The sequence below is a fragment of the Pseudophryne corroboree genome, chromosome 2, assembly GCF_028390025.1.
Source record: "Pseudophryne corroboree isolate aPseCor3 chromosome 2, aPseCor3.hap2, whole genome shotgun sequence".
In the NCBI taxonomy this organism is placed as follows: domain Eukaryota; kingdom Metazoa; phylum Chordata; class Amphibia; order Anura; family Myobatrachidae; genus Pseudophryne; species Pseudophryne corroboree.
In genome coordinates, this window is record NC_086445.1 from 361950276 (window position 1) to 361969191 (window position 18916).

General features: G+C 44.4%; 1 protein-coding gene across 2 annotated transcripts in view; it reads right to left on the reverse strand.

Moving 5' to 3' along the window:
• The window catches only part of COL4A2 (collagen type IV alpha 2 chain), a 711921-nt gene that overhangs the window by 27494 nt on the left and 665511 nt on the right, over positions 1-18916 (reverse strand). For both annotated transcript variants that reach the window (XM_063953175.1, XM_063953174.1), the window contains one exon: positions 5386-5532. In XM_063953175.1, the coding sequence (XP_063809245.1) occupies positions 5386-5532 (147 nt within the window). The remainder of the gene's footprint in view (positions 1-5385; positions 5533-18916) is intronic.

Genomic DNA, 18916 nt, shown 5'->3' on the forward strand with positions numbered 1-18916 from the left:
AACACGTGCAGAGAGAGTTAGATGTGGGTGAGTTATTTTGTTTCTGTGCAGTGTAAATACTGGCTGCTTTATTTTTACACTGCAATTTAGATTTCAGGTTGAACACACCCCACCCAAATTTAACTCTCTCTGCACGTTATATCTGCCCCACCTGCACTGCACATGGTTTTGCCCATTATCAGAAAATGTTGTTTTGCAATCAACCTTGAATTAGGCCCTGTGTCAACCAAGATCTTAGACCATACACTCATTATATCTCATCTTGACTGGTATAATACTCTAACTGCTTTATACCTTCACAGACTGAGCCCAATACAGTCAAATATAAGCATCTGCATTGCTCTTTCTACCTCAAAAGATAAAACTCAAAGTAGTATTCTTAATCTACAATTACATCCACAATCAGCCCTGTCCTGCCTTCCATTGTGCTTATCCTAAACTCTGTTGCTTACCAGTCCTCCCTGGAATTCTCCCTCTCAGTTTATGAAACTTTAATCAGTCACAGACAAGTCACCTTCCATTAACCATGACAACCCTTTTTCCCCCATCCTTCCCTAAACTTTACCTTTAACACAGTATCATCCAGCTTACCTCCACCCAGCTCAAACCTTAGTGGGAATTCAAATGTTTGAAAAGTCGGTTGGGTGTCTGATTTTTCTTATCTAATAGACAGGAAAAAACAGACACCCAACCGACTTTTCAAACATTTGAATTCCCCACCTTGTGTCTCTCCTGTTCAGTTTTCCCTTTTACATTGTATGCTCTCAAGATAATTATATTAATATATGTAACTCTGTGATGTTAAACATATACTACTAGGTAATTCATCACACCCTACGGGCGCTCTTCACACTGTCGTAAGGGTCTACGCCCCCTTAACCCTTGCACACCCTTGCAGCGTGCAATATTTGTATTATATGGAGTATTACCTCCAATCATAATTGTGTGTGTGGTTAAATATTGAAAGGACAAAGGGCATGCGATGGTTAAGGGGTCGTAGCCCCTTGCAATGGCGTGAACAGCGCACGCATGGCCTGATGAATCACCTAGTAGGTGCGGTGGTTGGGGGAGTGGCGAGTGCGGGGGAGATCTGGATGGGGAAGGGAGTCCGGGGGTGTGCGGGTGGTGGTTGTGGTGGTGCCGTTGGTGGGGGAGGAGCGGGTGCGTGGGTGCCACGGGTGGGGATCCGGAACCACCATGGGTGCACAGGGTGCCATGGGTGAGGGAGGGGCGGGTGCGGAGGGTGGAGGAGGGGGCCCAGAGCCACCGTGGGTGGTGGAGGGAGGGATGCAGGGGTGCCGCAGATGGGGCCCAGAGGTACAGCGAGTGGGGGAGGGGCGGGTAATGCTTCTCCTGCTTCTCCTCCTGGAAGCAGCTAAGCTGCTGTCCTCCCTTTGGAAGTGGCTTTCCCGGACACTCGCACGACAGCCAAGCAGCCAGTCACTATTGTTAGCGCCAGTGACCCAACGCGCTGCATTACAGGGAAGAAGAGGCACTCAATAAACTACAGCTCCCAGCAGGCCTTAGCGCCGGAATGCTTTGGCGCTAAGGGCTTTGGAGGGTATGTTGCTGCAGAGGCAGTGGGCCTATTTTGGGGTGTGGACCTGGAGCTACAGCTCCATAAGCCCCATTGTTAATCCTGCTCTGGGAACACACAGCAGCCAAAGGGCAGAACCTCCCATTGGATGTAACCTGTGTGGGAGGGCGTTTCTCGCCCAATCAGCTGTGGACTGGGTGTGATAGACCTGCTGCTAACCCAATGAGAGCTCCTAGCCACTCCCAGCATTATCCACACAGTCACAGAGTGACAGATCTGGGCTATTATATACAGTAGGTGATATTACATGTAAATTCCATCAGCAACTTTGGTGTATGTAATAGGATTGTATGCAGACTAAAGACCTTTGTTTAAAGGCCAATACCAGCACATCCTACAAAATCTGAAGACAGGATAGGATTTGCAATCTTCAGTCTAGGTTGATGGAACATATTCAATTAGAGAACACTTTTTTAATGAGTTACTAAAATGAGTGATGCGTATACCTGCACGAATGACGAGCTAAGATATAGGGCCAAATGTAATAGAGTGAGAGTTTCAGAAAGTGAGAGATTTGGTAAGGTGTTTCAGTTTTTTTTAAATTGGCAATCATTTACACTGCAAAACCAGGTTGATCTTGCTGTGTAAATGATTGCCACTTTAAAAAAAAAAAAACTACAATATCTTACCACATCTCTCACTTTTTGAAACTCTCACTCTATTACATTTGACCCAGGGGTATATGCAATAGCGGGCGAATCGGCAAAAAAGGCGAATTCCGGGCCGTTTTCGCCTCCAAAAATCAATTCGCCTATGCAGTGCAGTCATTTTTCGCAAAAAAACGGCCCGTCAAAATTCGCCTTTTCTCAATTCGCGTTTTTCCGAATTCGCCTTTTCTGCAATGGTACAGATGCTGCAATTCGCCTCCAGCATATTCAATTCAAGTTTGGAAATTCGCCTGCAGTGCTTTTAGACAGCAAATTCGCGATTTTCCATCCGCCACACTTTGGAGGGTGAAAACAAATAAAAAAATTTTAAACATGTTTTTTTTGGTGTTTTTTTTTTGGGGAATAGCAGATCTATTTATATTAGAAGGGATTAGGTACTTTTTTTTTTTTTTGGGGAGGCACAAATATTATTTATATATTTTTTAAAATATTTTTTTTTTTTTTTTTTTTTTTTTATTGCTGGAACGGTAAAATCCGAAAAAAAAATGGCGTGGGGTCCCCCCTCCAAAGCATAACCAGCCTCGGGCTCATTGAGCTGGTCCTGGTTCTAAAAATGCGGGGAAAAAAATGACAGGGGATCCCCCGTATTTTTAAAACCAGCACCGGGCTCTGCGCCTGATGCTGGTGCCAAAAATACGGGGGACAAAACGAGTAGGGGTCCCCCGTATTTTTAACACCAGCATCGGGCTCCACTAGCTGGACAGATAATGCCACAGCCGGGGGTCACTTTTATGCCGTGCCCTGCGGCCGTGGCATTAAATATCCAACTAGTCACCCCTGGCCGGGGTACCCTGGGGGAGTGGGGACCCCTTCAATCAAGGGGTCCCCCCCCCCCAGCCACCCAAGGGCCAGGGGTGAAGCCCGAGGCTGTCCCCCCCCATCCAATGGGCTGCGGATGGGAGGGCTGATAGCCTTTTTGTGTTCAAAAAAAAGATATTGTTTTTTCCATTAGTACTACAAGTCCCAGCAAGCCTCCCCCGCAAGCTGGTACTTGGAGAACCACAAGTACCAGCATGCGGGAGAAAAACGGGCCCGCTGGTACCTGTAGTACTACTGGAAAAAAAATACCCAAATAAAAACAGGACACAGACACCGTCGACAGTAAAACTTTATTACACACTGCCGACACACACATACTTACCTGTGTTCACACGCCGACATCGGTCCTCTTCTCCATGTAGAATCCCGGGGTACCTGAAAAGCAAAGTTCAATATACTCACCTTAACCAGGCTCCAGAGATAAATCCACGTACTTGGCAAAATAATAAAACGCATTTACCCGCTCCATAACGGACTGAAAGGTGTCCCATGCTGACACATGGGACACCTTTCCACGATTAAGATCTGTCAGTGACAGTTGTCACTGACAGGTCTCTAAGCCAATCAGGAAGCGCAACTTCGTTGCACTCACCTGATTGGCTGATCGCTGTGACAGCGCATCGCACAGCTCCCTCCATTATATTCAATGGTGGGAACTTAGCGGCTAGCGGTGAGGTCACCCGCCGGTCAGCGGCTGACCGGCGGGTGACCCCACCGCTAGCCGCTAAGTTCCCACCATTGAAAGTAATGGAGGGAGCTGTGCGAGGCGCTGTCAGTGTACAGACGGCGTCCAGCCAATCAGCTGAGCGCCACGGCAGTAGCGCTTCCTGATTGGCTGAAGGGACGTCAGTGACAGGGAGTCACGTGACGTCCCGACATTCGGGAGAAAGGAGTGTAATGTGAAAACATTACACTCCTTTCTAGTCCGGTGGACCGTGATCGTTTTTTTATTTTACAAAGTACGTGGATATACCCCTGGACCTGGACCTCTGGACGGACGCTGGAAGGTGAGTATAATTTTTTGACAGGTACCCTCGGATCGTCGGAGATCGTTGCAGTCGGCGTGTCAACACAGGTAAGTATGTGTGTGTCGGTGTATGAAATAAAGTTTTACTATCAAGGTGTGTGTGTCCTGTTTTTATTTGGGTATTTTTTTCCCAGTAGTACTACAGGTACCAGCGGGCCCGTTTTTCTCCCGCATGCTGGTACTTGTGGTTCTCCAAGTACCAGCTTGCGGGGGAGGCTTGCTGGGACTTGTAGTACTAATGGAAAAAACAATATCTTTTTTTTTTACACAAAGGCTATCAGCCCCCCCATCCGCAGCCCATTGGATGGGGGGGGACAGCCTCGGGCTTCACCCCTGGCCCTTGGGTGGCTGGGGGGGGGGGACCCCTTGATTGAAGGGGTCCCCACTCCCCCAGGGTACCCCGGCCAGGGGTGACTAGTTGGATATTTAATGCCACGGCCGCAGGGCACGGCATAAAAGTGACCCCCGGCTGTGGCATTATCTGTCCAGCTAGTGGAGCCCGATGCTGGTGTTAAAAATACGGGGGACCCCTACTCGTTTTGTCCCCCGTATTTTTGGCACCAGCATCAGGCGCAGAGCCCGGTGCTGGTTTTAAAAATACGGGGGATCCCCTGTCAATTTTTTCCCCGGATTTTTAGAACCAGGACCAGCTCAATGAGCCCGAGGCTGGTTATGCTTTGGAGGGGGGACCCCACGCCATTTTTTTCACAGATTTTACCGTTCCAGCAATTGGGCAGGAAGGCGAATTCAGCACGCCCACTGCTCGCCGATTGGCCGGAATCCGCCTGCGGGAGGGGCGAATCTGTTTTACATTGAATATAGTGAAACCAGGGTCCCGGCGACAGGGCTGCAGCTGGCGATAGCGGGCGAATCACACAGAGGCGGATCTAATGCCGCGATTCGCCCGCTATTGCATATACCCCATAGTCTCCATATAATAAGTCTACAAAAAATGATGGGGTAACTCAGATACATTGCTTCATAGATGATTTCATTGGCATGAATTGGTATCTATACCGGAATGCTTGTGTGTACATTCAGCTTACTGTTAGCAAGTGCTGTAGTTTGGAATATGATTCTGTAATGGTTTACACCAGAATATGATATCAGTTTTTTCTTTAGCACAGAAAATGTATACTCTACTTTGATTTAGAAGAAAAACTTTAACTTTATACTTTTGAATTATATAGTTAAATAAAAAATGATTTATTTAAATTCCTTTTAGTTGCTTCACACATTTTCAGTATTTAACATTGCTGCTGAAATATTCTTACCTTCATCACCAGGAGGTCCCCAAGGTCCTATGTCACCTCGTAAGCCTACAGGGCCAACCAACCCTATTTCACCAATAACCCCTCGTTCTGCCTCCTTGCGCACTGATGCAGCGGGTAAGCCAGGAATTCCAGGTTGACCCTGCAGCCCTTCAAAAGTCAAGAAACAGATTATTTTTTCTTTTAATAATATTATTCAAAATCATACTTACCCTACTGTTATATGGACAGGGTGTCTGCTGATTATAACAATATACACCCCAGTGTTTTGTATCGACACTGCCATCACTGATGGCACATTTAGATCAGTAGGCTAAATTATAAGCTGACTCCATGCCCATAGTTAAATTGGCTTCTCAGTTTTTACATGACAAAGTGGGTTTAGGAGCAATATGGATTAGTATGTACTCTTTAATCAACAAATAATTTGTGTTTAAATGAATTTAATTTTGTAACATAAGGGAATAATTAATTATTAATATCTTCAGCCGCATCTCTCAGCTATTTACATGTAACATTTGGGTTAGTTAAAAACATTTCATAAATGTATGATTTGAAATCGTGATTATTTAGTCACTGTTAGGAAGACACAATGTTTACAGCGTGGCTGCAATGACATCAGTGTGGCTACAATTACATTTCTGCTATAGAACTACAGCGTGGCTACACTGACATATCTGCTATAGAACGACAGCGTGACTACACTGACATATCTGCTATAGAACTACAGCGTGGCTACACTGACATATCTGCTATAGAACTACAGCGTGGCTACACTGACATATCTGCTATAGAACTACAGCGTGGCTACACTGACATATCTGCTATAGAACGACAGCGTGACTACAATGACATATCTGCTATAGAACTACAGCGTGGCTACAATGACATATCTGCTATAGAGCTACAGCGTGGCTACACTGACATATCTGCTATAGAACTACAGCGTGGCTACACTGACATATCTGCTATAGAACGACAGCGTGACTACAATGACATATCTGCTATAGAGCTACAGCGTGGCTACAATGACATATCTGCTATAGAGCTACAGCGTGGCTACACTGACATATCTGCTATAGAACTACAGCATGGCTACAATTACATTTCTGCTATAGAACTACAGCGTGGCTACACTGACATATCTGCTATAGAACGACAGCGTGACTACAATGACATATCTGCTATAGAGCTACAGCGTGGCTACAATGACATATCTGCTATAGAGCTACAGCGTGGCTACACTGACATATCTGCTATAGAATGATAGCGTGGCTACACTGACATATCTGCTATAGAATGATAGCGTGGCTACACTGACATATCTGCTATAGAATGATAGCGTGGCTACACTGACATATCTGCTATAGAATGACAGCGTGGCTACAATGACATATCTGCTATAGAATGACAGCGTGGCTACAATGACATATCTACTATAGAATGACAGCATGGCTACAATGACATATCTGCTATAGAGCTACAGCGTGGCTACACTGACATATCTGCTATAGAATGATAGCGTGGCTACACTGACATATCTGCTATAGAATGATAGCGTGGCTACACTGACATATCTGCTATAGAATGATAGCGTGGCTACACTGACATATCTGCTATAGAATGATAGCGTGGCTACACTGACATATCTGCTATAGAATGACAGCGTGGCTACAATGACATATCTGCTATAGAATGATAGCGTGGCTACACTGACATATCTGCTATAGAATGATAGCATGGCTACACTGACATATCTGCTATAGAATGACAGCATGGCTACAATGACATATCTGCTATAGAGCTACAGCGTGGCTACACTGACATATCTGCTATAGAATGATAGCGTGGCTACACTGACATATCTGCTATAGAATGATAGCGTGGCTACACTGACATATCTGCTATAGAATGATAGCGTGGCTACACTGACATATCTGCTATAGAATGATAGCGTGGCTACACTGACATATCTGCTATAGAATGATAGCGTGGCTACACTGACATATCTGCTATAGAATGATAGCGTGGCTACACTGACATATCTGCTATAGAATGATAGCGTGGCTACACTGACATATCTGCTATAGAATGATAGCGTGGCTACACTGACATATCTGCTATAGAATGATAGCGTGGCTACACTGACATATCTGCTATAGAATGACAGCGTGGCTACAATGACATATCTGCTATAGAATGACAGCGTGGCTACAATGACATATCTACTATAGAATGACAGCATGGCTACAATGACATATCTGCTATAGAGCTACAGCGTGGCTACACTGACATATCTGCTATAGAATGATAGCGTGGCTACAATGACATATCTGCTATAGAATGATAGCGTGGCTACACTGACATATCTGCTATAGAATGATAGCGTGGCTACACTGACATATCTGCTATAGAATGATAGCGTGGCTACACTGACATATCTGCTATAGAATGACAGCGTGGCTACAATGACATATCTGCTATAGAATGATAGCGTGGCTACACTGACATATCTGCTATAGAATGATAGCATGGCTACACTGACATATCTGCTATAGAATGACAGCATGGCTACAATGACATATCTGCTATAGAGCTACAGCGTGGCTACACTGACATATCTGCTATAGAATGATAGCGTGGCTACACTGACATATCTGCTATAGAATGATAGCGTGGCTACACTGACATATCTGCTATAGAATGATAGCGTGGCTACACTGACATATCTGCTATAGAATGATAGCGTGGCTACACTGACATATCTGCTATAGAATGATAGCGTGGCTACACTGACATATCTGCTATAGAATGATAGCATGGCTACAATGACATATCTGCTATAGAGCTACAGCGTGGCTACACTGACATATCTGCTATAGAATGATAGCGTGGCTACACTGACATATCTGCTATAGAATGACATTGTGGCTACACTGACATATCTGCTATAGAATGACAGCATGGCTACAATGACATATCTGCTATAGAGCTACAGCGTGGCTACACTGACATATCTGCTATAGAATGATAGCGTGGCTACACTGACATATCTGCTATAGAATGATAGCGTGGCTACACTGACATATCTGCTATAGAATGATAGCGTGGCTACACTGACATATCTGCTATAGAATGATAGCGTGGCTACACTGACATATCTGCTATAGAATGATAGCGTGGCTACACTGACATATCTGCTATAGAATGATAGCATGGCTACAATGACATATCTGCTATAGAGCTACAGCGTGGCTACACTGACATATCTGCTATAGAATGATAGCGTGGCTACACTGACATATCTGCTATAGAATGACAGCGTGGCTACACTGACATATCTGCTATAGAATGATAGCGTGGCTACAATGACATATCTGCTATAGAATGATAGCATGGCTACAATGACATATCTGCTATAGAATGATAGCGTGGCTACAATGACATATCTGCTATAGAATGATAGCGTGGCTACAATGACATATCTGCTATAGAATGATAGCATGGCTACACTGACATATCTGCTATAGAATGATAGCATGGCTACAATGACATATCTGCTATAGAGCTACAGCGTGGCTACACTGATATATTTGCTATAGAGCTACAGCGTGGCTGCAATGACATCAACATGGCTACAATGACATATCTGCTATAGAACTACAGCGTAACTACAATGACATATCTGCTGTAGAATGACAGTGTGGCTACAATTACATATCTGCTATAGAGCTACAGAGTGGCTACACTGACATATCTGCTATAGAATGACAGCGTGGCTACAATGACATATCTGCTATAGAATGACAGCGTGGCTACAATGACATATCTGCTATAGAACTACAGCGTGGCTACAATGACATATCTGCTGTAGAACGAAAGTGTGGCTACAATTACATATCTGCTATAGAGCTACAGAGTGGCTACACTGACATATCTGCTATAGAATGACAGTGTGGCTACAATGACATATCTGCTATAGAATGACAGCGTGGCTACAATGACATATCTGCTGTAGAACGAAAGTGTGGCTACAATTACATATCTGCTATAGAGCTACAGCGTGGCTACACTGACATATCTGCTATAGAATGACAGCGTGGCTACAATGACATATCTGCTATAGAATGACAGCGTGGCTACAATGACATATCTACTATAGAATGACAGCGTGGCTACAATGACATATCTGCTGTAGAACTACAGCATGGCTACAATGACATATCTGCTGTAGAACGACAGTGTGGCTACAATGACATATATGCTATAGAGCTACAGCGTGGCTACAATGACATATCTGCTATAGAGCTACAGCGTGGCTATAATTACATATCTGCTATAGAGCTACAGCGTGGCTACAATGACATATCTGCTATAGAACTACAGCGTGGCTACATTGACATATCTGCTGTAGAGCTACAGCGTGACTACACTGACATATCTGCTATAGAACTACATTGTGGCTACAATGACATATCTGCTATAGAGCTACAGCGTGGTTACAATTACATATCTGCTATAGAACGACAGTGTGGCTACACTGACATATCTGCTATAGAATGACAGCGTGGCTACAATGACATATCTGCTATAGAATGACAGCATGGCTACAATGACATATCTGCTATAGAGCTACAGCGTGGCTACGTTGACATATCTGCTATAGAACGACAGCGTGGCTACATTGACATATCTGCTGTAGAGCTACAGCGTGACTACACTGACATATCTGCTATAGAACTACATTGTGGCTACAATGACATATCTGCTATAGAGCTACAGCGTGGTTACAATTACATATCTGCTATAGAACGACAGTGTGGCTACACTGACATATCTGCTATAGAATGACAGCGTGACTACAATGACATATCTGCTATAGAATGACAGCATGGCTACAATGACATATCTGCTATAGAGCTACAGCGTGGCTACAATGACATATCTGCTATAGAACTACATTGTGGCTACAATGACATATCTGCTATAGAGCTACAGCGTGGTTACAATTACATATCTGCTATAGAACGACAGTGTGGCTACAATGACATATCTGCTATAGAATGACAGCCTGGCTACAATGACATATCTGCTATAGAATGACAGCATGGCTACAATGACATATCTGCTATAGAATGACAGCATTGCTACAATTACATTTGCTCTGTGTAAAGGCTTGTCTTTTTTAAGTGCTGCTTGGATTTCTAAGTGTGAGTTGTAAACAGCAAAAAGGTGAACTCTGATTAATCTCTGTCTATCCATATAGGGATAGTAATATTGTGAGAGAAAGTTAATCTGATTCTGATTGTTTGTATCTATACTATTTCTTTTTTTGTTTTAATATATCTGTACTGGGTTTTTTTTTTTGGAGGGGAAAAAAAAGTGTGAGGTGAAAAGCCAGAGGGATTAACTCAGGTGTGAGTAATCAGGAGGAGGGGCTGACTAAAACAGCTGGCTGAGCCTATATAAGCAGTGATTAGACTCTTTGGAGCTTGCTCTATGTAAAGGCTTGTCTTTTTTAAGTGCTGCTTGGATTTCTAAGTGTGAGTTGTAAACAGCAAAAAGGTGAACTCTGATTAATCTCTGTCTATCCATATAGGGATAGTAATATTGTGAGAGAAAGTTAATCTGATTCTGATTGTTTGTATCTATACTGTTTCTTTTTTGTTTTAATATATCTGTACTGGGTTTTTTTTTTGGAGGGGGAAAAAAGTGTGAGGTGAAAAGCCAGAGGGGTTAACTCAGGTGTGAGTAATCAGGAGGAGGAGGGGCTGACTATATCAGCTGGCTGAGCCTATATAAGCAGTGATTAGACTCTTTGGAGCTTGCTCTGTGTAAAGGCTTGTCTTTTTTAAGTGCTGCTTGGATTTCTAAGTGTGAGTTGTAAACAGCAAAAAGGTGAACTCTGATTAATCTCTGTCTATCCATATAGTGATAGTAATATTGTGAGAGAAAGTTAATCTGATTCTGATTGTTTGTATCTATACTGTTTCTTTTTTGTTTTAATATATCTGTACTGGGTTTTTGTTTTTTTTGGAGGGAAAAAAAAAGTGTGAGGTGAAAAGCCAGAGGGGTTAACTCAGGTGTGAGTAATCAGGAGGAGGAGGGGCTGACCAAAGCAGCTGGCTGAGCCTATATAAGCAGTGATTAGACTCTTTGGAGCTTGCTCTGTGTAAAGGCTTGTCTTTTTTAAGTGCTGCTTGGATTTCTAAGTGTGAGTTGTAAACAGCAAAAAGGTGAACTCTGATTAATCTCTGTCTATCCATATAGGGATAGTAATATTGTGAGAGAAAGTTAATCTGATTCTGATTGTTTGTATCTATACTGTTTCTTTTTTGTTTTAATATATCTGTACTGGGGTTTTTTTTTTGGAGGGAAAAAAAAGTGTGAGGTGAAAAGCCAGAGGGGTTAACTCAGGTGTGAGTAATCAGGAGGAGGAGGGGCTGACCAAAGCAGCTGGCTGAGCCTATATAAGCAGTGATTAGACTCTTTGGAGCTTGCTCTGTGTAAAGGCTTGTCTTTTTTAAGTGCTGCTTGGATTTCTAAGTGTGAGTTGTAAACAGCAAAAAGGTGAACTCTGATTAATATCTGTCTATCCATATAGGGATAGTAATATTGTGAGAGAAAGTTAATCTGATTCTGATTGTTTGTATCTATACTGTTTCTTTTTTGTTTTAATATATCTGTGCTGGGTTTTTTTTTTTTTTTTTGAGGGGAAAAAAAAAGTGTGAGGTGAAAAGCCAGAGGGGTTAACTCAGGTGTGAGTAATCAGGAGGAGGAGGGGCTGACCAAAGCAGCTGGCTGAGCCTATATAAGCAGTGATTAGACTCTTTAGAGCTTGCTCTGTGTAAAGGCTTGTCTTTTTTAAGTGCTGCTTGGATTTCTAAGTGTGAGTTGTAAACAGCAAAAAGGTGAGTTAGAATACAGAAAAAGGTGAGTTTTATAATACACAATCAGGAACACACATTTGCAGTACCATTAAACTTCTGGTGAGGCTGCAAGGGGCTGACCTTGTGAGTGAGTGAGAGGGTCTCTTACTTGGAGTAGCAGAGGGGCTGTGATTGTGCGTGTGTGAGGGGCTTTTTTTATTATTATTAGCAGGAGCTGGAAGCCGAGTGAAAAGGAGGTGCAGTGAGCTGGAACAACTGCAACTGCTAAGTGGAGTATAGGTGCCGCAAGAGAGAGTACTACGGCTGCATAAAAGTGAAGGACCAAGAACCGCACAAAGATAGATAAGTATAAGTCAGCTTAATTATTGTATAAGTGAGATTGCTTGTCTTCTACTTTTTATTTTTGCTGCTTTTTCTTTGAGAGTAACAGGGAGTTAGACCTTACAAACAATATGGGAGGGGCTGTGATTGGGGACCTCACTCAGTGCATGTCGTGCAAGATGTATGCACACCTGGAGCTACCGGCCCAGTGTGATTACATCTGCACGAGGTGTGTGCGAACTGTTGCCCTGGAAGCCCAGGTAACTGATCTAGAGCAAACAGTTACGCGACTGAGGGAGATTCACAATCTCGAGCGTAGTTTAGACAGAACGGTGGAGGAGTTGCGGGAGGGGTCACTGGTTGAAGAGGATGATGATCAGGTAGCCAGTTGGGTCACAGTTAGAAGGAAGAAAAAGAGGGGGAGGCTCGACATCTCCGAACTATCAAACCCGAACAAATTTGCCCGATTGGACGAGGAATCGGAGGATGATAGTGAAGAAATGACGGTGCCGGAGGAGACTGCTCCCTCTAGCATCCAGAGGTGCGGTCCCTCTGGCGCGGTTGGGATAAAAGATAGAGAGGTACCTAGTCAGATGGTGGTGGTAGGGGATTCTATCATCAGGAAGGCAGATAGAGCAATCTGCTACCGGGACCGTGATCGCCGTACAGTCTGTTGTCTCCCGGGTGCTCGGGTACGGCACATCGCGGACCGGGTAGATAGATTGTTGGGAGGGGCTGGGAAAGACCCGGCGGTCTTGGTGCACATTGGCACCAATGACAAAGTTAGCGGAAGGTGGGATGTCCTTAAGAAAGACTATAGGGACTTAGGAAAGAAACTGAAGGCAAGGACATCTAAGGTAATATTCTCGGAATTATTACCCGTGCCACGCGCTAGTCCAGGGAGGCAGAGGGAGATTAGGGAGGTAAATGTGTGGCTTAGAGATTGGTGCAGGAAAGAGGGGTTTGTGTTCCTGGAACACTGGGCGGACTTCTCAGTCAGGCGCCATCTCTTTTGTCGTGACGAATTGCACCTGACTGAGGAGGGGGCAGCGGTGCTGGGGGAAAGGATGGTTAGAAGGTTGGAGGAGATTTTAAACTAGGAGCCTGGGGGGAGGGTTTAGCTAGAAACTACGGGTCATGCAGTGAGAATAGTGGGGATGGCGGTAGTAAACGAAATGGGGGAGAAGTTGGGGGGAGGGTAAGAGCAGGCGGTAAGGTTACTAACATGGGTACTAAACAAGATTTTACCAAAGCACTAACCAATGACGATTACAGGTCATCATTGCTATATAAGGTGAAAGATGTCCCTAACGCAAGGGAAAATACTTATCTTAGTTGTATGTATGTAAACGCCAGAAGCATTACTGGTAAAAAGGGTGAACTAGAAATACTTGCAGCGAGCAAACAGTATGATATTATAGGCATTACTGAAACTTGGTGGGATGAATCTCATGATTGGACAGTCAATGTAGAGGGCTATACACTGTTTAGGAGAGACAGACTAAATAAAAAGGGTGGAGGGGTGTGTCTTTACGTAAAGCCGTTTTTAAAACCTGATATACGGGAAGATATTCAGGAGGGGACTGTGGACACTGTCGAGACATTATGGGTAGAAATTGCATGCGGGGAAAAAGGAATAAAAAAGTTAGTATTGGCTGTATCCTATAGGCTGCCCGGTATCAACGCATCTGATGAGGAATTGTTACTAAAGCAAATTGAAAGAGCAGCAGGAGTAGGAGACATAGTAGTGATGGGAGATTTTAACTATCCAGAGATAAACTGGAAAAACGATTCATGTGATACTGCTAGGGGCAATATGTTTTTAAACACACTTAATGATAACTACTTAGTCCAACTAATTGAGGAACCAACTAGGTACAATGCAATCTTAGACCTGGTATTAACAAACAATGGGGATTTGGTATCAGGTATTATAGTAGGGGAACCCATAGGAAACAGCGACCACAATATGGTCACATTCAATATCAGTTTCCATAAACAGCCCTATACTGGCTCAACTAGGACTCTAAACTTTAGCAAAGCAAATTTTGAAAAGATGAGGGTATTTTTCAGGGATATTGAATGGGAAGGTTTGTTTTTAGGGAAACATACTACGGAGAAATGGGAGGTACTAAAATTCCTGCGAGCTAAAAATACACTCAAATTTATTCCTATGAGTAGCAAAAAAAGGAATAAAAATCATAAACCGATGTGGCTTAACAAAAAGATTAAGGAACTTATGGGCAAGAAAAGGCGAGCATTTAAAAAATACAAATCTGATGGGGAAGCAGAGTCATTTCAGCACTATAAGGAATGTAACAAAATCTGCAAAAAGGAAATAAGAGCGGCTAAAGTAGAAACTGAAAAACTAGTAGCAAAGGAAAGCAAAGCGAATCCCAAAAAAAACTTTAAATACATTAATAGCAAGAGATTAAAGAAGGAGAGTATAGGCCCTTTAAAAGACAAGTTGGGAGTCTTAAGCAAAAATGATAATGACATAGCGGACACACTAAATGAGTTTTTTTCAACAGTATTCACTAGAGAGGACCCAATTCAGGGACTGACACACAATCTCAATAATGAGAATATCCCACTGATAGGTACTTATTTAAGCGAGGAAGTAGTCTGTGACCGATTAAAACATTTAAAGATTAATAAATCACCAGGGCCCGATGGTATTCACCCAAGAGTTCTAATGGAGCTTCACTCTGAAATGGCAAAACCGCTATCTTTGATCTTTAAGGATTCAGTTATATCAGGTATGGTTCCCAAAGACTGGCGTATAGCGGAAGTAGTGCCTATATTCAAAAAGGGAAGTAAAGCTGAACCAGGTAATTATAGACCAGTTAGTCTTACATCTATAGTGGGGAAAGTATTGGAAGGTATTCTAAGAGATAGTATTCAGAAGTTCCTTGAAGTCAATAAGGTCATAAAAAGGAATCAACATGGGTTTATGAAGGACAGATCCTGTCAAACCAACTTACTTGGCTTTTATGAAACAGTAAGCGCAAACCTAGATCAGGGTAAAGACGTGGATGTAATCTTTTTAGACTTTGCCAAAGCGTTCAATACTGTACCACACATGAGACTTATCTACAAGCTACAAGAATTAGGGCTAGGAAGCACAATATGCACTTGGGTCAAAAACTGGTTAGATAATAGGGAGCAGCGCGTTGTGGTTAATGGATCTTTTTCAACTTGGACTGAAGTGCTAAGTGGTGTGCCGCAAGGCTCAGTATTAGGACCGCTATTGTTCAATATTTTCATTAACGACCTAACAGAAGGTCTAGAGAGCATGGTGTCAATTTTTGCAGATGATACCAAATTGTGTAAGGCTATAAATACAGAGGAGGATGCCGAGTCTCTTCAGAACGACTTAGTTAAATTAGAAGCATGGGCAGCCAAATGGAGAATGCGCTTCAACACAGACAAGTGTAAGGTAATGCACTGTGGTAACAAGAACAAAAATTACACCTACCTACTAAATGGGGTAAAATTAGGGGATTCTGTACTGGAAAAGGACTTAGGTGTCCTCATAGAAAGCAAGCTAAGCAGTAGTACCCAAAGTAGGACTGCAGCAAAGAAGGCTAATAAGATATTAGCATGCATAAAACGGGGTATTGATGCTAGGGACGAGAGTATTATACTCCCGTTATATAAATCACTAGTGAGACCACACCTTGAATACTGTGTACAATTCTGGGCACCGTACTACAAAAAGGATATCCTGGAGCTTGAAAAGGTACAGAGCAGGCCGACCAAATTAATTAATGGCATGGAGACGATGGAATACAAGGAAAGGCTTGAAAGACTAGGCATGTTTACTTTGGAAAAGCGGAGACTAAGAGGGGATATGATCAACATCTACAAATATATAAGGGGACAATACACAGAGCTTGCGCGGGACCTGTTTTTGGTTAGATCAACACAGAGGACTCGTGGACACTCGCTCAGGTTAGAGGAGAGGAGATTCCGCACAATACGGCGTAAAGGCTTTTTCACGGTAAGGACAATACGTGTTTGGAATTCCCTGCCCGAGGGAGTTGTAATGGGGAATCTGTCAACACCTTTAAGAATGGGTTAGATAAATTCCTAATGGATAAGGATATCCAGGGGTATGGTGCATAGTCATGCATTATAGTTACTATAAATAGGGATACAATGCAACGGCTGACAGCAGCATCAGTCAGAAATTTTAGTCAAATCATCATGCATAGGAGACCACAAATAGGTTGAACTCGATGGACAATTGTCTTTTTTCAACCTCAGATACTATGGGGTAGATTTATTAAAATGCCGTTTTCGTTCCTTATATGCTGGGACCCGCTTCACCACATTATCGTGGTGAAGTGGGTCCTCTTTTCCAATGCATTTACTAAGGCTGCTGTCTTCGTTATGGGAGTGCGTTATCTCACCCTGCTAGTGATACGCGTCCTCTCATAACGTCCGTCTCCCTTGGCCGCAGTTGTCACTTATGCGCCTGCGCCGTACATTTACTCCCAGCATACCTTGCGGGAGTAATGCTGGCGCATGCGCGGTTTGCTTTGCTGGATGCTGGAGCCTTTGTATGTTTAACAATAAAGTTTATTGAAAGACACGGAAAAAAAAAGAGGAACTGCTTGGAGACCTGCAGCGCCGATTCTGTGAGGCGAAGAGGAACAGGGTAGGAGAGACCAACGTTCAGGCACACCGAACGTTTATAAGTAAGCAAGCTTATCGGGGCTCTGCCTAACAGATAGAGGCGCCGATAAGGCAGAGGGCGCATACCGCCCCTGCTTACAATATCACTTCGACGGGATAATACATCAGGGGATGCGCTATTTGCGGCACATAACGTGTGCATATAGCGCATTATCCCTTAAAGAAGGATAGTAAATCTACCCCTATGTTACATATCTGCTATAGAACTACATTGCGGCTACAATGACATATCTGCTATAGAATGACAGCGTGGCTACAATTACATATCTGCTATCAGTGGTCGAAGTGGGGCGGTATACGGCGGTATGGTATACCGCCACTTCTCCACAGACCCGGAAGTTTATTTTTTTTAATTGCAGCAGCATGCAGGGGACCTGCGTCCCCTACAAGACTCTGCAGCATACAGCGCTGGAGCAGTGTGTCTGTCCCCAGCGCTGGTGGACCGGCAGGACGTGGCGGCATACAGCGCTGGGATCAAGTGTCTGATCCCAGCGCTGATGAGGCTGCAGCGGCGGAGGCATTCAAAGATTGGCGCCATCTGTGAGCTAATCGCGGCATACGGATCTGCGGGCAATAACAGGCGGGCGCGGCGAGCCAATCAGCGCTCGCCGCATCATAGACCCCACCCCCGGCATCTGATGTCAGATGCCGCTGAGACGAGGAGAAGAGAGGAGGCCACGCGGAAGAGCGGCGAAGAGCGCTCCAGGAGGAAGAAAAGTCGGCGCCGCTGGCCAGGACAGGCCAGCAGCAGAAGACAGAAGGGGCGGCGCCGCTGGCCAGGATGGGCCAGAGGCAGAAGACAGAAGAGGCGGCGCCGCCGGCCAGGACGGACCAGCGGCAGAAGACAAGCTGAGGACAGGAGAGGCCACCAGGGGTGGAAAGGAAAAGAGCTAACGAAGCTCTCCCCTGGTGCCTCTCCCACCAGGACAGGTAGGCCCTCGGTGAGGGCACCTGTCACCCCCTTCCCCTCCCTCCCTCCCTAGACCATCAGGGTTCGGGCACTAGGCCCTTGGGCACAATCAGGCTACAGGCCTGTGGCGCAGTAGGTGGGCACTAGGCCCGGGCGGTTAATTCAGGCATTAGACTTGTCCCAATGTAGAGGGCATAAGGCCCTAGTTCAGAGTGCCACTTTAGGTAAATAAGGTGACCCTGGGCACTAGGCCCAAATCACCCAACTGGCCCCATGTTAGGCGGGTTCTAGGCCCGTGGGTGAAGTCAGGCCTCTGGCCTGTGCGCAGTTAGGGGGCGCTAGGCCCAGTTAATAAGTGTTCCCCCTCAGGTGATTAAGGGGGATCTGGGCGCAAGGCCCAGGTCACTCCAACCTGTCCCTGGGGCAATGTGCCTATAATCAATAGGGGATAGGTAGGGGTCTCACTGTCCCTGCTGTCACTCTCCCTGTCACTGTCCCTAAGTCCTTGCTGTCACTCTCCCATAATTGTGGATCATACCGTGTGTCATAATTTGAATTGTGGATCATACCGTGTGCTATAATGTGCATTTCGGCTCATTCTGTGTGCTATAATGTGAATTTCGGCTCTTTCAATGTGCTATAATGTGAATTTCGGCTCATTCTGTGTGCTATTATGTGAATTTCGGTTCATTCAGTGTGCTATAATGTGAAT